Consider the following 27,918-nt stretch of genomic DNA (forward strand, 5'->3'; position numbering starts at 1 on the left):
GACTATGTAGAGAGAAAATGTTAGTTGACAAACTGAGTATGGAAACGAACATGTGCTGTTTGCCACAAGAATTGTGAGGAGGAGGGGGAGGTGGTCAGAGGCGTTTTGCTCAGTACATGTGTGGGCTGAGGAGCTGCCTTTCAAACCAAGTGGATTTGTAGTAATGATGAATGGGGAGGAATCCCTTTGGGGAGAGGAAGGAGCTTCCTACAAGCCAAACTGATACAAAGAGTTTTCACCATAGAATACACCAATTAAATCCCTCTACGAAGCAGCTGGGGCTGTATTGGTGAGCTGCTCCCTACAGAGAGGGATGAAGGCTACCTGGGTCTCACCCCACAGCTCTGGGGCCTCAGGCAAAGAAACGCAACGCAGCGCCAGCACTATTTTCTGGTCTATGCTACAACCATGTGCTTTGACCCTTTTGGCAGATGAAGTATTTGTTTAAAGCCACAAATGACTGCCTGAAGGAATGATCATTGGATAATAGGGTCTTGCTCTGCAATTTGTCTGAGCGTGGGGGATGTGTCACCCTAAACCAGAGCAGTTGTGGCCTGTTCTAAGTTTTATATTCTGGAGTGAGTTTTTGCTTTCTTGCTGTGCAGGACTTCTGGATGCCAAGTCCTCCAGCAATGCTTATTGCCTCTCTGGGCACATCCTCTGAAAGCAATCACTGAGGGTGACTGTAAATACGAATCAGTGGGTCTGCATCACAAGGGGTTTTTTTTGTATAATCTATGCACTATTCACAAATATGCAAATATTTTCTACAGAAAATGAATTTTAAGTAGAAAAGAGGCTCCTTCCTGTAAATGAGCAACTAACTAGCATTATATGTATGTTGGTGTATTTTTTCTTCTTTTAATGACGGTAAACCTGCAACTCAGTAGGTAGTATGTTTGTCCCTCTACAAAGGAATTGTGGTTTTAGTCTTCCATGAACTAATACCATATGGACAGATATCTGGTTCATTCTGACTGCAGAACTTGACGGGGCTTTGCTGACTCCCACAGTAGCTGACAATTCAGCCCTCTAATGCGGCCTCAATAATAAACTACCTTAAAAAAGACTAAATACAATATGGTAAGTGATCTTTATTAAAAATTTTGTACATCAAAAGATTAACTACTATGTTTTAATCAAGAAAGATTTTACATATTACAAAAGATGTTATTAGTTCTTGAATTAGAAATAAATTTTATGAACACTGTACATGATAAATCTGAGTTGTAAGAGCAGGAATAGGACCGAGTGCCTGAAAATGATATAACTTATTATTGCAAATGCACTCAATTATTAGTATACAACATAATATTTCTGGAAAAATAGCATGTTAACTTCTGTCTGAAAATGCTGTATTCCTTTAACCAGTAACTACCAACAGTGCTCTGTCTGGAAACGCTGTATCCCTCTAACCAGTAACTACCAACAGTGTTTTCAGGAGAAAACATGGACACATGTGCCCTGCGTGCTGATTTTCCATTTGGAGTTTCTTTCCCTGTCGGAGAAATTTTCTTCCTATGGTCTATTTTTCTTGGAGAGAGCAGAATGTTATTCTGTGGTATGGTTAACGCAATCTGCATATAAAAACCCAATGCAAAATGTTTCTCACAATGTAACTTTGCCTCCAACCCAGATTACAAAAACCAACTGTGATAGCACATAAATGTCTACAGAAATAGATTTTTATTGACCATTATCTTTTGTTACAAAATAGTTAAAAAGAAATATATTTTAGCTTATCAGATAACCATTACTTTGTGTATCGCTCATACTACATTTTTTTTTTTCTTTTAGAGATTGTCAGTGTAGCTGCATTAGCATTTGAAATAAAAAGAACACCTCATAATTGAATGACCTTATTTGGCTAGGAAGGATGTGTGAAGTTTTACAGGATAGTATGAACGTACAGTTTTCACACAAAAGTGTAGTATGTATCTAGTCCAAGAAAGGTAATAAAAAAGACTTAAATCTTTATACAGAAAGTGACAATGCCCATGTTATACTATGGAACACATCTACTAATTTTGAATTACAGGTGTAATGTGTGGATTAAAGATATCAACTTACTAAACAAATCTTAAAAAAAAAAAAAAAGAGCAGAATCTATAAATAAAATAGTAAGTGCTTTCTTTAAGATAATATTCTTTGGCTGCTTTAAGTGCCAGTGAAGGGTTATTGAAAACCACTAAAATGCATAAGGTCCCACTATTATTGTTAATCTTAACACCGAGCTTGTACGATAATTCAAACTGTTGACTGTTAGCATCTCCAGGTCCACAATGTGTTCTCTTGGTCCTGATAGTGATTTCACCAGTACAAGCATTGCACTTACGGCGCTTGTTTGCTGGAAGAACAACAGAAAAAAAAAAGTTTAATTCTGTCGAATCTAAAACGATTTCCTAGTTACTAGCATGAAGAGAGTGCCTGTGTCTTACTACACAGTAAAAATGCTCTGTCTCAGCACAGAGATATATAATGCAAGTATTCTTTTAACATTTTTAAATGGCCATGACTAATCTCACACCTGGCTTTGCTGCAGGGAACACTTTACCTGACTAGGGCTCAGAGGAATAAACTGCACGGCAAAATCTGTTTCTGGTTATGCTGCCTCTTCTAAAGGACATGAAAAGTGGTAATCTACCCCAGGATGGTCTTTGTTTTTATCCCCATCTATCAGCTTTTAAAATATATGGAGAATAAGTAAAACAAGAGAGATCTAATATCTTTAACAGTGATGTAGCTTGTTCAGTGGAGGGAAACTCTATCTCATGGTTTGTAGTCCAGAGGAAGTCGTGCTCCCCTTATAAACACTGGGAATTTTTGCAACTGGTGTGCCTATTGCCATCCCCATATTGTACTGCTCTGAAGCTCTTTTCTCAGTCTGGGATCGTGCTGCTGGGGAACATTGACAGGCCTTGTCTGTGGCATGCTGCTAGTCCATTAAACAGTTTTGTAATATACTGATGATAATAAAAGGGTAAACTCCATCTCTCCCTTTACCTACTACAAATATTTTCTCACCATGTCAAATAAGGGCATACAGATGAATCCAATCCATCTGCTGTATCTGAAACTCAGCTCAGAGTTTTACTAAAACAATGGGAATAACTTTTAAGTAAGCCTTTGTTTACCACAGTCCCTTAGCAGGAATAAACACACGCTTCCTTATTTAAGGCTTGCGATTTCTTGTTGGGTGGCAACAGAAGATTGGAATTGTTAGTCTAAAGAAAGTCAGTCTGAAGGAAGGCTAGGTTGGGGTTTAACCCAAACTAGAGCTGGAGTGATCTTTTTTTTTAAGCAAATAACTGCTTGTATTTTTGGGGTAGGTATGGGGTTTTGATCTGTATTAAATCCAGAGAAAAGCACTGGATTATAAATTATACCAGAACAAGTGAGATACACAGATGAGTAGTTCCTTGTTCCCATCTTGGGGAAATGTGATTTACATAGGCAATGCCGTATCTTGGTACACTTTGTGGATGTACTATCAAAACTTCTGAATGTTCAGATTTGAAGAAAAATAAACAAAAGTGAAACCCTTCCAATTAATGTAGTTCTGATTGAAGCTTTTTGTGCTGATTGTTTTACTGAGTGCCAAGCCACATATGAAGCAAACAGGATTTCCCAGGAATTTGTAAATATTACAAGTGTCCAAGAAAATCAGATTTCTTCCAAAAAAATCTTAAAAAGCAGATGTTATAGACACTTTCACTCATGTGTATCTACTTGAATGCGTTATACCAACAGGAAATACTGCTATTGTAAGTAATTTAAACTTTTGTGGTTTTCTGGATTAGTTGCAGCAACATGGGGAAACAGAGGTTTAAGCATGTCTCAACACAAAACCTTTGTAAGTTGGCCTGAACTTAGCGCTCTAGAAATCAGTGCCCCATCTCAAGCTACTATTGATTTCTTTACTTTTTTTATAAAAATGAGAAATGTGATTAAAGTAATTGTAAAACTTTCTTTTAATCCTCCCCTAAATACAGGTATGTGGTGTGTTAGTACAGAGTGAAAAGCACAGAGATATCTCATTTGAATCCAACATGGGTGTCCCAGGATTGCTAAATGTTCGTGATCACTACTAGTGTTAACTTGAAAGAAATATTTGGCTCTCAGTTCAGAGGTTTCAGGTACAAAAGTAAAAGGCTTTTCAATATTAGGAAACTAAGCACATTTAATAAGGAAGCATCAAAAAGCTGATAAACCTTGGGATGCTGTGATAATCTTACAGGGGATGTTTGATGGGTTCGTCAAAATGGCAAGATGCTATAACACTTAGTAGCACTGGTGGTTTTTATAGCCCGCTCAGGGTCCAACTCCCACTGATACTTACTCTCAGGTAAAATTCTCCATTTTCGTTTCCAGACTTGATCCGGAATGTGTTAATAGTATTAGGGTAAATAGTGGTTGCCTGAATCTGGAAGATATCGGAGGGTACTGTTCTGTCAGAACGGATGCTCATGTATTTGTACACAACAGAGTAAGGCAGCTCTCGGCAAATGGCATTTGATACAGGGCAGACACAGCGGCTGAAAAACAAAAAAGGATGAAACTGTGATAGCTGCAAACAAATGGTACTTGCTTTCTGTTGTATTTGGTCATATTGCCTGTTGAGGAGGATCCTGAAAAATGAAAGACATCTTTCTCTTACTTCTCAGATGTAAGGACGTAGGGCTCTTGACAAGGATTTCTTGGGTAACAACGAAATCCTCCATGGTAATTCCAGCAAATTTCATCCTCTCTGCATTCATTCGTAGTCTCGCATTCATTTATATCTAGGAGGAAGGAAAAGGGGCTGTGTCAAAGCAGATGGAAATGGGTTTGCTGAAAACCCACAATGTCTTCAAAATAACAACAAAAGGTACCTGCTTGTCATCTTTACCCTGCTTTTCTAGGGCCTGGCTATAAAGGATTTCTCTATGCAGACATGTTTATTGAGTGTTAATTAAGCCTGAAGATTTTTTAGTTGGCTGAAGATGCACGTTAAACAAATGTAATGAAACTGTAGAAATACTTTGGCAAACAATGATGTTATAGCAGCAGATATCTTGTAGACAGAGAAAGGTTTGAAGGAAGAATTGTGATTTCCTGCCTTCTGCTGGTTCTCATCTTTAGTTAGATGATGAAACACTAGCAATTAAAGTGCTTAGTTAATGGCTACATTTTAACTAAAATAGCCTTGAAAGGAATAATGAAAACTTAAATTATTGTGTAAAGCAGAGCTGCTTCTTTTGCTTGGGAAAATAACCCTGAATAGAGGTGGGGACTGTCAGACTTGCACTACATTAATGCTCTATTATCCTGAGTGTCAGAACCCCACTAGTGTCTACATATATGGTATCCTGAAATTAACAGTGTCATAGAAAGGGTTTACTTAAATGTAATCTCTCGGAAGGCACAAACAGATTTTTAGACGGTCAAACTACCCAGTCCACAATATTAAGTATCAACTGTGGTTCTTAAGAAGGGAAAGAAATTATTCTGGATTTTTATAAAAAGCTATTAATAAAAAATGAGTTATTTCCTCATCCCTTCTGTCAATAATTAGCACACCTATTTATGTCTAAAAATAATGACTGTTAAATTGGGTTCTGGATCACAGAAGCAATAATTCTTGCACTTAATATGTTGTTCTGCAATATTCTCTAATAAGATGCAGAGATATTTAACACCAGTGAGGAAAACCTACAAACTTCAAAATTTTGTCATTCAGTGGCACCTGAGCAGAACATTTCTTTTTCTAAACACAAATTATCTAAGCTGCACAAGTCTTGCTTTTTTCCCCTCTCCTGTTATCAGAAGAGCTGTATCTTTAATTTCTACTGTGGCTGGATTTAGGAAAAAATGAAACATGATATAAAGCTGTGTTTAGTGTCTGAAAAAACAAACAAACAAACCACAAAAAAGGCCTGATTTTTTTCCGAGATATTTATCTCTGAAACTTAGACTTGCTACCTAGACATCCAAGACAAGTTTTATCTAAGGGTTTCAACAACTGAAATTTTCCTAGTAATCTCAAGGACTTAAGAGTTTGAGCTGAAGGAATCAAATAAGAATTAATATAAGATAGACAATTAATCATCAAATGCTTTATCAACCTATCTTTTGCTAACATAATGATAATTCTGTCCTGACAAATATTTAGATAGCAAGCATTCTTAGTCTTGCCTGAAATGGTGTGATTAATAATACAGTATTGAGACTGCTAAGATGAGACACTTACCTTGACATGTTCTGCCTCCTACTACCTGGTATCCCTCAGGACAGACACATGAGAATTTTCCTGGTTCATTGACACACTGATATTGACATATATAACTTGAGGTTCTGCACTCATCAGTGTCTGCAGAGAGCAAGCGATATTAAAGTTCTTGGGTTTTTTTAACATCTACCTTGTTACAGAACTAAATATAATAGCTAAATGCTGGTTCTAACAGGAAAAAAAGAATGAATTCTGTCTAAAAAGAGTAAGTTATCAAAAACCTGAAATATACCGCTTAATGCCTCAAAGTTGCAAACAGAAGGGCTAGTTCTACCTGTGTTTTATTGATAACCTTCCAAATGAGAATCTTGGAACTGAGGAAGCAGAAGCTAAACTAGACTTCAGAACATATTTGGGAAAATAATTCTTGAAAGAATTTATACTTCTAGTATTCCAAAATGTGAGTACTTTCACAACAGACACAGATGTGAGGTTAGTTCATAAGGCAACAATATTGCCTTTGTACTTGTGCCCTATGCTAATGGAGTAGCTCTTTGGGAAAGAGAGGAAGGCCACTTTCTTATCTTCAAATAATATTCAGTGTATACCATTCTCCTTTGCTTTTTTTATCCTTGTGTAACCCTCCGTCCCTTGCTAGAGAAGTGTAGGGTGAAACAGATTTTAACAGTATATGTCTTTAACAGGAAATTAAATTAAACCCATCAAAACTAGGGAATGGTTTGGAAAAAAGCATAACTCCCTCCTACTACCTCTGAGGTTTGAGCCCAGTTCTTGATTTTATGTCAGGGATGTCCTTGGAGGCTGCATACTTGCTGCTCCCTGTTCTGTTCACTTGCAAGTAGAAATAGCTTAAGAAGCTTGGAAAGGGAGCATCTGTAATAGGTCTGCTGGCTTGTTTAGGAGGGCAGTGGTAAACCAAAACGACCTCTTTGGCTCGAAAAGACTGGTAGCAAGGATATGGGCTTTAAGGGTGAGATCATCATGTATCCAAAAGGAGATTAGAGGACCCCTGTGGAGGCTCTGGCAGAGGAAATAGTGTTGATTGTATAATCGTCAGGAGACACGCTGTTTGTATACACAGGCTTGAAAACACCTCAAAAGCACAATTGTCACTTCCTTAAAATAAAAAATTTGAGGTTTTATTTTCAGAGGAACCTAACAACACACAAAATTACACTTGTTTTTGGTTTGCATTCCTTTCAGATTCATTTAATGGTCATCAGCATTAGACCACACACAATTCAAGTGAGTTTGTGAAACAAGTATTCAGAAGCCTTATTCTTCCCAGCTGTGATCTGAAATGTAATGTCTGTCCTGTTTTGCACTTACTATTAGAGATGCCCATATCTGAGTGTACCTGAATGCAGCCACTAAGGTGTGCATAGCAACCACATTTGCAAAAATCAAACAATAAATTTCTTAAGGGTTTTGGCTACAAACTGCACCCACAGGGTGGCTCCACTTGAATTCTATCCCTTAGCTCAAAGAAAGACTTCTGAGAAAATAATTTAAAAAAAATAATAAAATGCTCTTCCAAGACAAAAGAAAAATTGCTTACCTTCACAGTTAATTCTGTCACTGCTTAACTCAAATCCTGGATTACACTGACAGATGAAAGAACCCAGTATATTGTAACACTGTTGTGCACATGGGTTATTGGCATCACATTCATTTATGTCTGAAAGGAAAAATTACAGATCTTTATCTTGTGTAGCTGATAATTAGGCTGATTAAAGGGATTAGTCCTCAGTCTGGGTCTATTGCTTAGCAGAAGCTCAGTTGACTGTATCAATACAGATCTGCAGTCACTGGAACAATGTCAGATCTATGCTTTACATTCCATGTAGAAAAAGAGTGTTTTTCCAGGAATGAGAGTTATTCTAATGTGTGATGAATTCTTCCAAAAATGTTTAGTGTGGCTATTAAACTCCACATTCCAGTGTCTCTTTTTCAGGTATGAAATGCCAAGTCTCTATAAATAATTGATATAAGGAACATATACTGATAAGGCCTCTCAGCATGCCATGGTTAAGATTTGAGCTATTTATTACTCTAAAATTTGTTCTTTTAAATTCCATTACAATTATAACATAAGCCTTTGAGGCCAGTAGAGTTTTGCAATGCTGTAAGGCCTAGACCATATTGGGGGAAGGTATGTTTCTGTGCTAGACTTTTTCCATGATGTGTCCATCCTAAGAACATATGTGAGAACACTATGGTATGAGAAAAGCAATTTTTAATAGGAAGTTTATATAACTGTAATCATCTCTGGAATCTGTAACACTTGTTTTTCATAGGCTGTTGACTAACTGCTGCTCCTCTGTAATTTTCTCTGCAGATATTAGTGTATTTTCCCTTGTATTACTTCCCTGCATGATTTTAATTCATATTTGTGTTTATCAGATATAACCATTAGTAGAGAGCTGTGTCTGGAAAAAGATAGAGTTCATGGCTTTTGCAAATGCTGATATGTCAGCAACAGTCAGTCATTTATAGATACACCTAAAAACTGACAAAGACGACTAAGATCAGGCATTCACAAAAACTAAACCAATGAGAAGGATATTAATTCTCTATATGATGAACCTCCTAGTCTTGAAAATGAGTGGTAATAGAGGAAAACCGATTACAGCGTAGTTTTATTTTTTCTTCCTCTCTTTAGTTAATTTCTGGCAAGAGTGCAAAGAATGTACATCATGACAATGCTACCAGAAGGAAAAAAAAAAAGCTAGGCAAAGCCACAATTCTGTTTGTTTTTCTTCCAAGAAATATTGACCCACTTTCAATATATGCAAAAGCTGTAACACAAGTGCAATTGGTGCAGCTGTCAAGTACCTCTTCTGCCAGATGACTGTTGCAGATGTGAAAGTCTGTCTTGATGCAGCAACCATTCATGTACAAATTTTCTTCTTAAGATTTACTTCACCTTTCCTTGTATGAGTATGCTTTACTAGGCTGGGAGGCCAGCAGGTTAGAGAAGGGGTGTTTTGGTGAAGCACCTAACACATGTGCAGCTGTCATGGATTTGTGAGTGTAACTGAAAGAATACACCTTGCATTTGAGCCATGGAAAGGGTCAAATAAGTAACAACTTGTCACATGATTACGTTGTATCCACGTGCAACTCTTTTTATACTATCATTTGGTGAAAAACAAAATTCCTCTCGCTTCTGTGCTATGCAGTGTGCCAGGGCACTTGGTAATACATGGCAACACTTGGAAGTAATGGTAGAAGTTGGAAAACCCAGACTGGTTTTTTATATAAAAATATGTATATAGTATAGATTTTATATATATAAAAATTATAGCCATAAAGGAATTCTGACCATCTCCATCACCAACCTGTTGATTTTTTTTAATGGCCATTCTCTCTGTACTTCAGCAGACAGTTACTTTTTATTATTAGTCTAATTCTTCTAGAACAGAACTTAGTTTCAATCTTAACAGAAGTCTTAGTTTATTGCAAGGCTTCCCTTAGTGTTTGCCTTCTAAAGGGCCACTGTCCTTAGTGACACACGTTTTCATTTTTAACATTATTTTCCAGATAGTCTAATGTGACATACATGCTTGCTTTCCTCACCACGTTTATCACGTGCTGAGGATAATCACTTAACTGCAGAGGTACAGTATTGCTTCTCCTGGTTTCCAGTCCTACCCTTTGTTAGATGAACTGGCAATAATATCATGAAAGCCAATGACAATGCAAAGCAATCCAGAAGTGAAAGAATAATTAAATCTAAGATTAAATAATTAATATAAACTTCCAGGGTTCCAGTTGCCAAACTAGATGCTCCTCAGAAACCTGCTATGCAAACAAAGTAAGAGGCTTTCGATAAGGCTCCAATTTTCTTTCTAATCCTTCTGTACTACTTGGATCACTTGCAGTAGTGCCTGTCAATACAGCAACTGATATGTCTTACTCTTTGGTATTTTTTTAAGGGATGAAGATACTTAAATTTTAACTGTGGCAAGTCATCTGTCAGTATTTGTGAACTCATGTGTAAGTACATGCAGAGAAGTTCTTACCTACACAGGTGTGGTTGTTGGATGCTAACTGGAAACCAGCATTACACTGGCAATAATAGGAACCAGGAGTGTTCACGCATCGATGGTGGCAATATGGAGGCAGGGTGCATTCGTCAATATCTGAGTAATCAAAAAAGAGAAATTAATTCAAATGGAGTTATGGTAGTTCACTGTTGATGTCTTGTATCTGAAGAAACTGTAGAGTTTATTGCTCTTCCTGAAAAGATGGGAAAAAAGCTTATGTGAGCTAGGTACTGCTTCCATGGATATTAACAGGAATGGTACTTTACTTTTTCTTCCAGTAGCTTTTGTAAATATCAGTTTTATGCTGATTGTCTTCCAGCCACTGAGATCAATTTGCATTCTAACTCTATTTTTATATTCAGCTCCACAATACTGCTTAGTCTTGTTTATTTTAAATAGGTAAAACTCCAGAGCTTTTTGTTCTGCTTTTCAACCAAGATTTCTCATGATCAGACATAATGCTGACCAATACAGTGAATGTGGCTTGTAGGTCTCGTTTTTCCAAAACCTTGCATCCAGCACTCCTAGCATGTGCTAAATCTTTTCAGCTCCATTAGGCAGAGTCCACATTTTCTGTGCAAGTACAGGGGAATGGCGAGGATAGAAGATTAATGGGCCTGAAAAGGAAACAGGTTACGCTTCCACAGGGATTCCCCAGAAACAGGCTTGCCTCCCCAGGGGGCTGCTGTTGCTCTGTTGCCCCTCCGTGCCTCTCCTGCATACCTTTCCATACAGCAGCACTAGCCCCTTGTGACTGACCGAGGAAGGTGAGCAGACTGGCTGCAGTTGGTGCTATCTCAGGCAGTATTAACTGTCCACAGGCTCTCCTTGCAGATTAGCCCTAGTTTTGAGGTGGAGCAGGCTGCTTTTCCAAGTTTCAGCATTCCTAATGTGCATTGGAGCTGGGTTTTCACCTGCAAACCATACAACATGTGCAACAGCCCATTCTTGTACCTGTCTGCATGTACTTGCATTCTCGAGGAGATACTGCCTCTGTTTTTGTCTGAAAAACTCATTATTTTTTTATTATGCCATAATGCTGAGGGTGCATGTATGTGCAGCAGCCATCTTTGGTTGTGACCTGCTTGAGCTTGGTGAAGAAATCTGTGCCATGTTCTGTACATGTACACAATGTGAATTTCAAAGGCTCAATGCTCAGACAAATAAGGCCAGTTTTCACTGGAACAAAGAAAGGCACTTCCCATATCCATGCCAGATCTTGAGTTTCCTACCTCCAGCTGTTTCCACCATAGATGTGTTTAAAAAGAGGCCAAGACTTCTTTTATAATGAGGAAAGTGTTTGTTTTAATATCAAGTGAAAAAATAATCTTTAGAAGTTAACCCTTTCTTTGTCAAATTTTCAGTCACTGTTTGGGGCTAAACTTAGCAGTGGAGGGTTTTGGATGGTTCTGAATGAAAAGGCTTATGCTGGAAAATTCCTGGCTATCTGTACAGTAGCAATTGTTGCTGTAACTCTCTTGCTGCAGAGAAAATTTGGAAGTAGAAATAGACTAAATTAGGAGGCACAGTAAATCTCGTCCATCCTTGACTTTTACAGGACTAAGCTCTTACAAATTGCTGTTTAAAGATCTGATTATACAATACAGACACATGAGCAATGCTTTGCTGCTTAGGCACTGCATTTATGCACACAAATGCTTCCAGGATCTGACTTTAATTCAGTGGGAGTTTTCCTTGCAGGATTAGGCACATCAGCTCCATGCACATCTACAGGCAAAGCATTATCTAATCAATTCAGCTAAATCTTCTGTTTGAAGTAATGCTGGAAAGTAATTCATTCTATCTGCAGTCTCATGTTTCAGGAAAGACTATTTTGCAATATGTGAAGAAGCAAATTTTACAATAAAAATCTCTCAAAAAAGACAGAAATTATTAGTGAATTTACATTAAAATAAAATCAGTTGTTAGAAATGAATCCTTTTCTCCCTCTACCTTTAAGCCAAAGTAGTCTGGAAAAATTTCTTTCAAATTTGAGAAACATTTCCTCCCATATGGAGAACCTCTATCAAGATCTGGCCCCAAGAACATTTTCTGGCAAAGTTGTTATAAAAAAATCCCCAAAGACAGGCTTTATTCTGAAATGCTGACAGTACTAAGTGTAGGGATGGACTTATAATTTAGGTCAGTGTGTAATATGTAACACAGGTGTTATTCTTGGTTTTGACCTAAATAGGAGAAGGGAAATTTCGCTTTCCAGACACCTTCATGTATAGATTTAGATGCATAAATGTATTCACATGTAGATAAAAGGATGTATCATTCTGCTGCTTTTCTTTTCAGTGCTGTAATGTGTCCTGCAAAACTTTCAGTTAGTGCCATGGGTCTTGACATTAAATGTGCTATTGCACAGCATTAGAAAAATCTAGATAAACCCCACATTTAAATAGGAAAAAAATAAATAATCAATGACCTATCAAAACTATTCCTCTACTTACATTCCAAACTACTCATTCTATTCTTGCACAAAGAACTGAGAGGAATCAGATTTATCTGTGTTTATACCGATTTGACAGGCCAGTTCAAGGCCTGATCCACATCTCTTTAGGAAAGAGATAAGAATTTTTGGGTTGATTTCTATGGCCTTTGGCTCAGAACCCTAAAGAAAGAGCTGTGCCCAGAAATGTAAGTCAGTCTAGATGTGTACTGAAACTTCCCCCATTTCCTTCCTGCAGCTCTTGTTAGGCAGTGACTGCTTATGCAAGGCTTTTTGTAAGAGCTTAAAATTAAAAATTCTTAAACACTTGCAAATGCAGGATCTCTAATGCAAAGAAAAAGAGGCAAACCTGAAGTTCTGTTGTTCCTATTCTGCTGAACAGGAAAAAACCCAAAGCAACTGGAACGTGTTTCTTCTAGGCTGCAGAAAACCAGTCTTGTGTCTTATAAGAGGCAGTCTTGAATGTTGCTTCATGATGTATATATTTGATTCTCTTATTTCATAGTTGGTTTTATTATCTCTGACAAACCTAAAGCTTAAGGCTGAAGTGCCTATAAAAGCAATTCGTCGATTGAAATAATGATTAAAGAGGTGTTAAGTAGAGGCTGAAGGAGGACTGAAGGAACAGAATAATGGCACCTTTGCATAATATCAACAAATAAGAATGGAATAGGAAAGATGCAGTGTTCACCCTGCACTTGGATTTAATTTAATGCTATACTTATATAGGTCCCAAGGGTGCTAATAGTTTATTTTGGCACAAATAATAAAGTGTAGTGGCTTATAAGTTGCAAATATCATATACCTGCATTCAGAGTTTCAATCTCTTTCATTTATACTTGTAAAACTGAGTACTGAAACAGACTGTGCAAGGGGACTTTGCAGAGCAGGGATTAGGTCTGTGTGAAGGTGGTGCTTTGTCCTGCATATCTGTCAAGTCTCGCTGAGGTCAGTGCAAAGACATCCCTTAGTTTGCTGCTGCAGTAGACTTAGGACGATATCTGGGACACTAGGCAATACCCCAATGCAAACAATAAACACAATGGTAACTATTAGGAAAATAAATCTTGTGAAGTTGAACTCAGTGTTGATTATACTTCAGATAGTCTCTAGTTCTATGTTTTAGTGATTAATTACTGTGATAAAGTGATTATTCCATTGTATTTCAAAGTTATATAGCTATTTTACAGTACACATACCTATACACTTTACAGTTGCAAACTTTATTTTGATTACAGATAACGAAAGAAAATAACTTAATCTAGAGCAACACTTACCAATGCATTGGTCCCCTCGTTTCTGATAGCCTGGAGGACACTGGCAGCTGAAGGACCCTCTTAAATTGACACATACTTGATCAGCTCTACAATTATGGGTTCCAGTTGCACATTCATCTATATCTTTATCGAAAAAAGCAAATATTAGTCATAAAGTTTACTTAAGCATTTCAACAGGCTAAATATTTTTACGCATCTTCAAGCTACCTATAAGTGAAGGCAGCAAAGTTCAAATATACTCCAAAGTTGTCATCTTGATGCTTATTCCATTTGCAAGCAATGAAATGTTAACAGATTTCTAATAGCTTTTAATTCTGACACTGCATTTGTAAATATTTTCAGATATGGTTATTTTAAACTATCAAATACTTCTATTTGTCAAATGCCGTTACTATTTTTTACTTCTAACTACAGAAGTTTCTGTAAACTTCTTGCAACTTTGTCATGTTTTAATAATTTGACTTTTTTGTTTTATTTCCGATGCTGATTGGCTGTTGCATGCTGAATTACTCTGGAAAATTCCAGCAAGCGTAGTTCAGTCCTTTCTCAAGAATGAGATGAATTAGAAATATGTTATTTTGCTGATATTAAAAAGGCTCTGATCTCTTTTGCGTGATTCCCGTACTCCATACTTTGGGCAGGGGCTTGGAACTTGGTATGTGGTGGCCTTCTCATCAGGAAGATATCTGCCTCTTGTCATTCCCCTGAAAACTCTACTAATTCAGTCAATCTGTTAAAGTCTTTGGAAACAGTTTATGTATGTTTATATTTGAACAGTACAGCTAAAAATGCAAATACTAGACTGATACTTTTCAGTGTAATTCAGGCAGCTTTTAGTTCACACTAAATGCAGGTTTATACAAGTATAAACCCAACATTTTGATTTTGCCTGTTCATTATAACTGCTGGAGGTACTTAATTATAATTAAACTGCATGTGCTGACAAACAGGTTGCTTAAAATGGAATTACAGTTTGCTTTCTCATCTGAACATCCAAAACGCTGGAAAGCTTTTTATTGTAACCTGACACAGTAAGTGAAAGAACTTTTTAATTTTGGCATTGTACACAATTTGGAGACTCTAGGCTGAATAAACAAATTCCTTAAAACTTATGATCTCTAGTTTACAAATCTCAGCTGACCTCTCTATTTGTATAGGCACTGGGGACGTTAGAACATCACCAGTGGCAGATTCTGGGTGGTGCTTTGGAAAAAATGATGGATACTTTCTCATAGCAAATGAAAACAATTTTGACCACAAGATTCAATAAAAAAAAAAGCCATCAACAGTTTGAATTCTCAGTATTGGCCCTTTCCACAAATGTCCAAATATTTTACATATATCTTCTCCTTATCTGACAGGAGACATAAAGTCCTTTTATGTTAGCCTGGTCTTTGTATTTCTGCGTAATATCGGTCCTAAAGCTGCTGTGTTGATGCAGGACTTGCTGACTGCATTGTTCTGTACTGACAGCTGAAAAGCACATTCTCAGGTGTAAAGACTTTCAGAGACTATAGCTGGCTGCCTCATACCAGCCTGACACATCATTAAATGTTTAAGCCAAAGCATGGTGGAGTTCAATGCAAGTCTTTGCAGGGACTTCGCTGGGCTTTGCATGTACTCCTAGTTTCTACAAAAGCTGAAAATAAAATGGCTATAATACGCATGCAGTTCAAATCCTTTTTGTCACAGAGTGTGCTGGAACAAAGCACGCTTGATCTTTAGGAACTTCATATGTGAGTAAACTTAACTAAGCCATCTTAAAAGGTAACTCAAAATGTATTAAGTCCTTGTGTTTATCCATGGCTCGATTTCCACTTATTATTGTATAGAAATTAAGCTAAGCTACTCCAGCTAAAATGAACCAAACTAGATTGACTTATGTGCTCAGGGTCTTTGATTTTTTCCCAATGGTAAGTTCAGTTTGAAAGAAAAACAGTTATTCAAACATAGTGTTTGACTGCTAGCTGCCTCCTTGTTTGGAAACCTTTGGAGGATTTGATGTTGTGGCCAGGAAGATCTGTGTTAATGAGAACAACTTTTTCTTGAGACTTTTTGAAGGAATCCTTTAGAGCTCTCCTGATCAAGTTAAGATCCTGAATTAGGTTGAGTATTAGCTGTGACTGTATGTCCTGTCTCTTTAGCATGCCATGAAAAGGCATACAGCTATGTGGCATACTGTTAGTGGACTTCAGCAGAGTTTTATCAGTGGTGTTAACTCTGCATTTGCATGGTAGTTTATTGCTATTTGGATTGTCTTTTGGGTGGCTTTTGTTGAAATGAGTCCCTAGGCAAACTACGGAAACAGATACATGGAATGAAGTATTGCTGAGAACTCTCAGAGAACTCCAATTCTCTTCCATCCCCGCCCCCCCCCCCCCCCCCCCCCCCCCCCCCGGCCCTGTGAACTTTACCAAACTGCCTAAGGTGGGGAAGTGATGGACAGGACAGCAGCCTCTAGCCTTCACTGGGGAAGGGCAGTAGGTTGCCATGCTTGGAGCAGTTCTGCTCACATCTGTGCAAAGAAATCAGTAATGTTAGAGGAAGGCTGATGGCCTAAAGATCATGTTTAAGCGCTTCAAGGAAAGTATCGTGGGAGAACAACAGGCAGCTAGAAAGGTTTCAGTGCTGGAATGTTCAGTTCTGAAATCTCTAGTACTGTAATAATTAGATATGCCTACTGTTGTGACTGATGCAAGGGTGAGGAAGTGAGTGGAAGACTTCAGCGCTGAAAGCAGTGCCAAATGTGAATTGAATTGGTGTGACACCAGAAGCAGCCCAGCCATTGTGGAGTACTGAAAGAAGCACTGGTGGATTTTGCCATATGATGTTGCTGCACAGATCTCTGCATCTATGCCTTTGAGTGAGGGCCAAAGAGAACTCTCCTGCTTCTTGGCACTCACTGTGACCTGAATTGTCCTCCGTTAGTGAACTCTCAGGACAGTTAAAAAGAAAGACTTTATTGGAGCACTGAAGAATTGGAATTCATAGGAAGTAAGCAACATCAGCATTGCAGGTCTCCTTGGGATAATCAGCTCCATTTTTTTTTTTTTTTTTTCCTGAGGTGGCAGTAGTTATCTATCATACATGTGTGCCCACACACACACTTCTCTCCCTATATGAAATAGCATTACACTGGTGGTGCCAATATTCATCTGGGATTCCCACTTGTGTTCGTGGTTCTTGAATGGGTAGACTGTCTAACTGCAGTTGTTTAGGATGACTGAATGCTGATCAGAAGCTCCCAGATTGTTTTTCCAGTTATGTCCCCTCTGTATGGCAGCTGGTAACTCCCAGGTCTTTGTTCCATTACTCTAGTAGCTTTTTCCAGTTTAAATCAGGCTCTTCCAATCCATTAGATTCCTTTCTTGTTCATTGCAACTTGCACAGTGCCCTCTGATTCTGTGACAGTGAGCTGGAAGATTCATCAATTCCTGCTTTTAAGTCTGTATCAAGTGCCATAATGTGGGGATGAGATAGTGGTTACACAAAGCACGTTTTCCCTTAAATTCTACCATCTCATTCCATTTGATCTTCTGTGACAAAATCACTGAATTTAAGTGCGAACAGTAAATGAGGGTATTTGGGATCCATACTTTTGGTTTCTGCTTATCATAGACACCCATGACCAGACTGATGTGGTATCTGTGAAGACCCAGCAAGCTGGGGCAAGGGTGTGACAGAACATCACAGAGCTCACCAGCCTTAATCCTAAGAGCAAGATAAATTTTTCTGACCTTTCCCCTCTAGCATGAATACTTAATAATGTGTTACGTGCATGTGTATTTATAATAATTAAAAAAATTAAAACAAGACACTCCACTGCACACACTTATGTCTCTGGGGAGAGGGTGAGAGAACAAACATGTGACAGATGTTTGTCATGTTGCTTAATGCACTACTGGAAAGCACTCAAGATACCACAGTGATGAGTGCAGTATAAGAAACAGATCTAGAAAGAAAATAATGGGCTTTTACAAGCTCATTCTTGAGCATCTTTCCTCTGTATCCTCTTTTCCAAACTTGGTGTCATCATGATGAAGTTTGTTTCTGTAAGTGTTTCAGCAACTGATGCCATAGGCTGAAGCTTCTATCTTAAGCGTGTATCTTGTAAGCTATACCTGAAAATACCCTCAACTTATTCCTCATCAACTTTGTTTAAATTTCATTTCTAGTGTTACACATACATTTGTTCATCTAGGTAGGCAATGTAAATTACCTTGGTAACCAGTAATGAAAATTATCTTTTTTAACATTCCCCTTTTTTTCTAATAATTTCTAACTGATATTTTCCTAATATTGGTTAATATTTTAAAAGGTTGTGCTGTTGACTACGGATAAACAAGAGCTGTAAGTTTGTATTAAATCATTAAACAACCTGACTGGTATTTGATTATTGATGCATGCAACCTGTGAGATACTGATTAATTCTTAACTGGTTGTATCTCTGATCCAAGATGTTGCTCAGATCTTTATTCCCAGACAGTTATTCTCTGGACAGTTACAGCCTATGTAGTTGGAAAATTTCCTCTGAAACAGCCTGGGTGTCTGCAGATTGATCTTAATTGAAAATGGAGCTGGCTTACCTTCAGTGTCTTGATCACTGTAATAACTGAACTCGGATAATTATGTAGTCTTTCCATAAGTCACTCAAAAGCAGACTTCTTATGGGATTTATTTGTACTTCAAATTATAAAAATTTAACAAAATTTGTCAAATGTGTTTGGATTGAGTTCTTTAATTTCCATATGTCATGGGTGTTACGTCCAGAATACTACACTGTAAGAATGTGACAGTTTCAAAGTCAAGTACTCGAGGAATTGCAAAACACAGAATTCAGGTTCTCTGAACAGTGTGAATTTAGATCCATTAAGTATCATCACGCAGTCTTTCATTATGTAAATCTCATAGTCTGTCTTTTTCCACAGGTTTGTGCTCAGTCAAAGCTTACCATTCCCAAAATGGGTTAGGTGGTATGGACCTCTATAAATTGTCATGATTACTGTTTTATTAAAAACCTTAAATTTGATTTAAAGAGTCAGAGTGAATAGAGAAGTGGGGGGAAGAACACTGAATTAAGGACACTGGTCTCTCAATTAAATTACATGTAAGCCCCCCTGCTCTTTCAGAAAGGTTTATGAAGTGCTCAACTCTACTATGGTAAATATGGCCATCAGACCCCAATGACTCATTCTAATACAACCAGGGCTATTCTAGAAAGTTCATTTTGGAAGACTTTCAGATTGCTAACTATCTGCAGGCTAAGATAATACTCTGATTTGCAGAAGCTATTGTCTGAAGTTTGCAGGGTGCCACAGAAATGATGCGAGAACCACGGAGGGCAGCAGAGCTTGCTCCTGTATTCCTTCAAAATATAAATTGACTTGCATTTCATAGTTCTAATTCCACAAGCCTCACTAATAGCTATACCCAGTGATTCCCTCACTTTCCAAAAATGTACCCGCACTCCCTCTTGAAGTGATTTACACAATTATGTCCTTCCATTGCTGATGTTGGCAGCCTGCTCTGTATTCAACCACCAGTTGTGTACAAAAAATTGTCTGACCTGCTTTTTAGTTATAGCTTTCTCTAAATCTTGTGTATCGTCCCCTGTTTTAGAGCTAGTTAGTTTTTCCACTTCTCTACAGCAGTCCATTCTGTCAGGCTCTTATCTACATCCATAAAGTTCTTTCCTAGTCTCTCTTTCTGAACTACAAACCTGGCTCCATTCCCTTCATGCTGTGACTCATTTTTCCCAAACCCCCTGACTCATGCTGCTCACTCACTTATGCAACCGCTTAATCTCTGTAATTTTCTTCATATCATTATAAGAAGTACATAAATTCACAAGATGCATTTCACTAGTGCTTCAAACTCTTGCAGGAAAAGAAAATGCAATCGAAATCTACCCTTCATCTTATTTAACCCACTTAAACGTCTTCTCCTCTAGCGTATACCTGTTACATTGTGCTCAGAGCTGGAGAACTGTATTCTTAACTCGCTCAAGTATGTCTTGCTCCTGTGACTGGAGTGCTCAGCTTCCTGCTGTTCACTGGCTCTCAAAATATTGCAATTTACTACAGAATTTTCATGCTCTCCTTGTTTGGGTATATATTCATCTGTTCAAACAAGTCACAAAATCTATTCTGGTCTGTAGAAATTTAGTAAGCAGAATATTCCATCAGATACAAAAGAGGGCTCTTAAAATGATCTTATGGGATTCAAATTCTTATTTCTGCCCACACCAATGGACCAGCTTCTGAATGGCTTATACAAATCTAAACCCAGAATGATTCCACCGATGTCACTGTTGCACTTGTCATTGACTCCAGTAAAGCTGTTCTCAATTTGTTTTGAATGTAAATGATAAATATTTAAGTTAATTGTTTAAATTTTTTGAGTTCTCAGTATGAGTGAGAGCAGAAAATGACTTGGTCTGTTTTTTCTAATAGATTCATCTGAACTGAAAACGCTGCCTCCTACATAAGCAATGGCACCAGTGAGTCTGATATCGGACATACAATGACCTGCACAGTACTGCAGGTGGTATGGACAATTTACTTCTAGATTCTGTAAAAATCTTTCACTTTCTGTCCACTTCATTAGTTTTCCTTCTGTCTGTGAGACATTCTATATTAGTATTTTTCGGAAATAACCAGCTGAAGGTAAAATACTTGAAGAAATTAGACCGCTATAGTTCTTCCATGCATATAGGCTTACTTTATTTTACTAAATTAAGTTTTCTGTCCCTTATTTATGTTTCTTATATTGTTCTTGCAACTGAAGCCAAGCTCACTGCTATGTCGTTTCCTGGATCCTCCCTGATCCTTTCTTACACATAGGAACAACATTAGCAACCTCCAAATTCCCTGGTTCCCTCTCCAGCCTTAGCAAGCTATCAACAATTTCTGTCAAAGGCTTTTCTATTTCCCTTGCTACTTCCTTCAACATTTGGGATGTTATTCATCTGGGCTGGATGCCCAGACAACTTTTAACTCATTGGTGTTGGGAGGCTGCGCTTTGCGGTGGTAAATACCAGCACAAAATCTGTTACATAACATCAGGTCAGCAGGTACCAAATGACTAAATATTTGGAGAAATTTCTCACTTCTGGAGCAGCAAAACCTGTTAATATAGAGACCCACACTCTAACAGTGCAGTCACTATCCAGTAGTGTCATGAGGTAGCGTCTATAATTCTGTATAACTCTCTAGCAGCCCATAAACTCCCCCTTTATTGCTGTTTTTTTTTTCTCTTTCCCTTTTAAATTTTCCTTTGGCCCTTTCATGTTAAGTATATTGGACTGATTGCCCTGGTAACAAGTTTTCACAGTTGAGCGAAGGTAACCTGCACTAATACTTGTTTGCACAGGAAAAATATATGTAAGAGCCAAGGCCTACATTTAAGCAAATATGTGAGGCAGAATGTTTAAATAAATGAGGTTTTCATGAAAAATAGCATGACTTCTTTTGGTGTGCTGAAACATTTACCCTCTTAAATTTGAGAGTACAGCAAAGCAAGTTCCTTATAGATTTGTCTTTTAGTACTCCTGGACATCATGGCACAACAAAATAGACCTAACGCAAATCATTAACATAGAAAATGTACCAAAAAACCCCTTGAATGCAGTGCAACTTACAGATACTCATGTGATTTCTGTATTTGGACTGCAAAAGGGTTAGCAAGTACCATGAATTTGGAGAAGTGACCCAACCATGCTGACTTCATGAATAGGATCCTTTTCCTGTACCTTCCTTCCATTAACTCAACAGAGTTAAAAAGGGATCAAGCTGTAATAATCAAGTCTGGACTGCAGTACTTTGTCACAGTTATGTATTGTCTTTGGTATGTCCAAACTGAATTAACTTATCAGATAGAATAGCTAAATAAAGCGAGCCATAGCTTTCAGTGCTAGAACATCACCCACATGTTTGTTTGGGAGTGGCAGGCAGCTGAAAAGGGAAAAAAAATAATAAAATCAATGACTTTGAATTAATGCATTACTTCCTTTCTCCTCCACTTTGCCTCCATCTGTGGTGCTACTACCTTCCTTCTCTGGTGTATGTGACGCAGTCTGTAAATTACACCACAAAATGTAAATGGCTTTTACTTCTGAGGGTTGGTTTGGTGGGGTTTTTTTGGTTTTTTGTTGTTGTTTTTTTTGGTTTTTTTCTTTCAAGATGGAGATGCCATGTGCAAATGAACATGCTTTTTCTATTCTGTACCTTAACTTAAGATCATACTTATAATGGTTACGTTCAGGACATTTCAGTGGTGACAAGGCAAGGGTGCTTAACCTGAATCAGTGCCCAAATGTGTTCTGCTCCTATGCCTTCTGCACAGTAGCTGTCCGTGCTGGAAGTGGCATGGCAAGTTGAAAAGCCCAGTGCTATATTACAACGTTTTCTATGTTGTGCTCTGTACTTTTCCAGGCCCCCACCACTACAAGCTGTGGTTCAACACAGCTTGTGGGAATGCATTCTGATAAAACGATACACTTCATTACAGAATCACAACCATAGTGGATTAAATGAATGTGACACATAAAATACTGTTCAAGTAATACAGTAATTAAAAAGATTATTACAAATAGAAGTGGTATGGCTAATATGACAACAATCTTAATCTGATATAAGGCCATAAAAACTATTCCCAAAAGACATTTAACAATAGTACTTTCTATCCAATGTTACTTCAATGTGTATTCTTAAAACAAGAATGCAGAAATTAACATATGTCTTTGTGTTTAAAGTGTCTCAAATGGAACAGTACTTTTTCCCAATAGAAGACCACAATGTTAACTATTAGCCTTCCTGCTCAATAAAAAGAAAAATATTCCATGTTTTTGATGGATTTATAATAATTTAAAATTTGTATTTTTGGCTTTACTTCTGCTGGGATCATAAATAGGGCTATATTTGCTTTCAAGTTACATTACACTTGATTATCGGATTGTATCTGCAAGTCTCAGAGTGCTTCAAAATGTGAGTTGTCACAATGGTAAACTGTCTGATTTATATTGCAATAGCTTATTTTTACTTTCAGTGGAGTATTTCCTGCTGTTGCTTTCTTGTGACTTTATGCTAGAGGTCTCACAACTTGTGCTTTTTGGTTCATGCCTGCCTAAGTGAGGATCACCCACCCATGATGACCAATACACTTGGACTATACTCAAAAACAACAAGGGTGGATTAAACTATTCCATTATTGCAGATGAAAGAGTTCTCCCCGACATCTGGCATATCATCTTCAAAACTGATATGGAACATTTCCATAAATTCAGCTTAACATTGTTTTTGTGAGTGTTCCAAAGTATTTTTAACATGAAGAAATAGCATGCAAACTAATTTCCTATTTGAAAGTAAATGTCTTGTTCTTATTTCTAATTCACCCAGTTATTAAAAAGAAAAAAAAAAAGAAAAGATGTTCACTTAACTTGAAGCATACTGTTTTGTTTATTTAAGTTAATGGAAAAGCTAGTCAGTGTTTGATGTAAAGCTGCCCCCTTGCTTGAAAGAAAACCAAACAACGGGTTATGAATTATGAATACCTCCTAATAGTTTCCAGAATTATCTGAAGGATGTATTTTTTTTCTTAATTACGTACACTTAAAAGTTCCAAGTTCCCTATTCATTTCCATTTTGTTTATTTCTCTCCTTGGAAACCTCATAAGTATTTTCCTTTAGCTAGGCTTGACTGAACAAAAATATTACTGCTACAACCTGTAATATTAGGGAAATAAAGACCTGAAAGCTCATTGTGGTTTTTAATTAGGAAGTTGAAGAATCGCTCATTAAATCTTGCAAGCCTTTTCACAGCACTTACACTGGCAGCTGCTGGGTCCTTGCAAAGGAAACCAAAAACTTCCACCCAAAAAACTGTGCTTCAGAGCACGCTTTAAAAAGCAACTTTTATTCTGAGACAACACAGAAAACAGTTCCAGCAAAAACCTCTTGCTTTTCTTCTATGTTGGCACATCTTCAACTGCTTTAGTCCTAATCAGACCATTCCTCTTGTGAGGAACCACAGTGTCTCCTCATGGTGAGGGAGGCATATCCATGTGGGAGTTGCTGGCAAAGGTTCTGCAGTGGGGGATGCAGTCAGGTGAAAACCTCATCAGTCTGTGTGGCACTACCATGGTTTGCATGTCCTTCCGCCAGTAAAGGCAGCTAGTGATCAGCTGAACAAAATCTAATTAACACAGCAAGCAAGCTGATGCATTGAGCATAACCCATGTGATATCCAACCCTAGCCTGAAATACAATAGCCCAATTTTTTGCGTTGGTTTTTTTTTTTTGGTAGTGAATGCATAGTTCATCAGTGCACAATTTGCTAACTTAAGAAACAAGGGACCTTAGGATATGAGGGACTTAAGATGTAAAGGCAAAGGACTTAAAGTATCTGATATAAGGGTTAATTTTATCAATAAAATCTTATTCTCCTTCAGCTTTTGCAGGCTAAACGATCTGTTCTAGGAATTATAACTGTGGTTCCCAAGCTGAGAACACTTAAGTTCAAGTCAAGTTCAATAGCAGCTATCAGAAGGAGAAAGCTTATCTAAATGATGATATTGTTTTTAGCACTAATCATCCTATCTGTTGGCAGTACCAACATGCTGCAATCTCTACAGCTCCCTACGTAAATAAGCAGATTCCTGATACCGTTCCAACTTCAGAAATGCCTTTGAAGGCATTATTTAGTTATGAATTTTTCCTACATGGTTATGTGATACTTTTAGCATGTTCCTGTATGTACCCACAGATGCCTTGTTTTGAAGAATATATCTAAAGCTTATTCACTTTCAAAGTATAATTGCCAGGCACTGGTCTGTATTTTAGCTTCTTGTGAAATAAAACCTGAAATGGTTAAAACAAATTCACTTTCATGCCTTCTACAACTTTTAAATGATAGAACAATGAAAGCAAATTATGGAAATAGTACTTAAAAAAAAAATCAGTTGATTTCGTCCAAAATATACTCTAGGGATGGGAGGAGATTGAAAGAGCTGGGATAGGAAAACACAATGTTCAGGTTGCACAGTTCAAGCAAAGTGGATGTGCAAAAGTTAAGATTTTTGTGGCAATATCAATTTGACTATGCTACAAACAAGCGGTGTTATATGGTACTGATCTAACAAAACTATCAGAAACAGTATCTTGTAAATTTGTCTGTCTGGGCTTATAAATTCACATTAGTTGGCTCTCTGTTTGAACATAAGAGGAAAATCCAATTTTCCATGTAATTCCTAACATGAAGAGTGCTTAAAATGAAGTTTTAAAAATTCTTTGTTTGAAAAAGAATAGATACAAGAGGCAAAGCCAGGATCAAAAGAGAGGCAGAGGCACCAGGGGGGAAAAAAATACTCTATTTTTTTAAGGTAAAAGAAAAAAAAAAAAGGCAGTATGAATATTTATGAAGGACAAAAAATGAACATCAAAGTTAAAAGATGTATCATGATAGAGGTGACTAAGTGGGCTCTAAAGAAAAAAATGGGAAAAAAAACCCCAAGGCACATACAGAAGAGCCGTACTAATGTAGCTGCTTTTCACTTATAGTGCTTATTAAACACTTTATTAAACACTCAAGACTAGCAGTGTGATCTGATTAGATCACCAAGGTGTTTGCAATGCTCCCTTTTTGATCAGAGAGCTGGCAACTACCTGCCAATGTCTGTATTTTGCTGCTGTTTTCCTGATTTACAGTATAGTTGGAGCTGTTAGAAGAATGCCTAAACTGCAAGTGCTGAGAGGGTACAGTGCACGCTGTGAAGCGCAGGAGAATGTGTCCTGCTGTGATTGATACACGCCTGGGACATGGCAAGAGCAAGACAGGAGCCCAGGGGAGGTTATGGTGGGCTGTGGGCAAGGGGAAAGTGGATGAGAAGGGTAACTGAAGGAAGTTGAGGGTGTGCAGTCTACCGAAGTTTGTAAGTTGGATTGGTGCTTGGGAAGTATTTGTTGTTCTTTCAAAAACCTGACAAAAAAAAAATCTTAAAACTGAAAATTATTATTATTTTTGGCCCCAAACTAAGATTTTTCTGGGGTTCGGCCACTTTTTTTTTTTCTGTGTTTGGGAACAAAAAAGAAAAAAGACACCAAAACAATACTTTGTTCTTTCAATGAGCCAGCAATAAATAAAAACTAACATTTTAAAACCCAGAAGTTTCCTTGGGAAGAGAGTGCTGTTTTTTCTTCCAAAATTACTTTGCCTTAACATTGGGATTGACTCTGCTCTCAGCCTAAGGATGTGACTTCCCAGCTGTCTGTAAGCAATCTAAGTAGCAACTGAGACAGCTTTTCTCTTTTTTTTCTTTTTTTTTTTTTTTTTCCCCCCCATCTGGTCTTTGGCTTGGAAGTTACATGGGTTTGCCTCAGAATAGATGCTCTGCTACCATAATCCTGGCACCTTCTATTGAAAATAAGATTTCGGCAGTGTTTCCTAGAGTTTGTAGGCTATTCTTGAAATCTGCTTTGCAGGACTGTTGGTCCAGTGAAATGCAGCAACCTGCTTTGGTTTGCCTGAGCACTTGATTTTATTTTATTTTTTTATACCTTGTGATATTCACAGACTTCTGGCGAAGCTTAAAAGGTTAGTTTGAGAAGGGAGTGGCTATCATTTGTTTAGAAAATAAATAGAAAAAAGTAGGCCAAATACCAGTAAAGTTCCAGTTTTAAAATATTAACCTAACACACAACATTGCTGACCTGAAAAGGTCACATGAAGTAGGAGAAAGGATGTATTTAGACTGATTGCCAGGCAGGACATGGAATCTCTCACTGACTTGGCGATAGATACTTCAGCTCTATTTGCTATTAGTGCTGTTTCTAATACTCCTTGTTTGCTAAGTTCTTAAGTTTGACAAGATCCATGCTTTATTTTCCCGTATTTACATGTATTAAGCAAGTGTGTAAATCCATGCCGAGAGTATCCAGGGCCTATACCACCCCCTTTTTTCTGCTTCATCTTTGGTTAGTAGACAAGATGCTCAGAAACCTGGGAAAAATAGAAGTTTTGAGGGCTTTTCCTTTGGGGTATGCTATCAGATAACAAGGTTATTTGTAACATGTTTAAACTTGCTAAACACGGTGGAATAGGGCCCTTTGCTTCCAAATTTGTCAGCAAGTGTGAAGAAAGAAATGACTACTTAAACTATGATAGAGCTGTTAAAATTTCTTCGGAAGAAATCATGAGACTTAATGAAAATGTAAGCAAACTTTTCTAGGGTACTTGGCTAGCATAAAGTAGAAAACCTAACAAGCAGATAAAAAATTGCTGCCACATCATCTAAGCACATCATTATCACTGCTGGATGAGATGAAAGGTATTTACAAATGAGAGTCTGCCAGAACAGTCAGCTCAAGCTTGATCCAGCTCCAGCTGTAATCAATAGGAGCCTTCAACTAAACTAGAGCTTAAAGAACAAACTAACTTCTTTTTGAAATGTATTATGCTTCGAATTTTGCAAAGTTAAAGCTGGAGCTCATCACAAGTGAGGCACACAGGGATTCAGTGCCTAACAAAGCCCCTCATTTTACTCCATGCATTGTTTAATGGTCTTCAAAATTATACTTTCCACTCTGTCTACTCAAGCCCCTATTTTTCTTTCTCCCCCTTAAATCTCCCACTTTTACTTTCCTCCTGTTTTTCTTCCCCTATTCCTCTGGATTGTGCCCTTCTGATTTTTCAAGGTAGAGACTGTGCCTTTGTGAAGAGCAAAGCGAGTTTATGGCACCCTATTAATTATATTTATGAATCATATCTAACTGAATTTTTCCCATAGCCCAAAGGTGGCTGTTTGCCCAAAGGCACTGCTCCTTTGGTGCCTGTGTTTTCTATTTATAAGGTGTATTTTAGTTTACATCGGAAGATGAGGGAGACTTCTGCTTGATATCGCTTCTGCCAAATGAA

The 27,918-nt window shown here is 37.6% G+C and overlaps 1 protein-coding gene across 2 annotated transcripts in view; it reads right to left on the reverse strand.

The window, feature by feature from the left end:
• Positions 1–1,079: 1,079 nt before the first annotated feature.
• The window catches only part of EFEMP1 (EGF containing fibulin extracellular matrix protein 1), a 49,581-nt gene continuing 22,742 nt past the window's right edge, over positions 1,080–27,918 (reverse strand). For both annotated transcript variants that reach the window (XM_055815929.1, XM_055815930.1), the window contains exons 5-11: positions 14,011–14,133; positions 10,255–10,374; positions 7,788–7,907; positions 6,230–6,349; positions 4,658–4,781; positions 4,340–4,535; positions 1,080–2,347 (exon numbers count right to left, since the gene is read on the reverse strand). In XM_055815929.1, the coding sequence (XP_055671904.1) occupies positions 2,189–2,347; positions 4,340–4,535; positions 4,658–4,781; positions 6,230–6,349; positions 7,788–7,907; positions 10,255–10,374; positions 14,011–14,133 (962 nt within the window). In that variant the 3' untranslated portion in view covers positions 1,080–2,188. The remainder of the gene's footprint in view (positions 2,348–4,339; positions 4,536–4,657; positions 4,782–6,229; positions 6,350–7,787; positions 7,908–10,254; positions 10,375–14,010; positions 14,134–27,918) is intronic.

This window comes from Falco peregrinus, chromosome 11 (genome assembly GCF_023634155.1).
Source record: "Falco peregrinus isolate bFalPer1 chromosome 11, bFalPer1.pri, whole genome shotgun sequence".
Classification (NCBI taxonomy): Eukaryota; Metazoa; Chordata; class Aves; order Falconiformes; family Falconidae; genus Falco; species Falco peregrinus.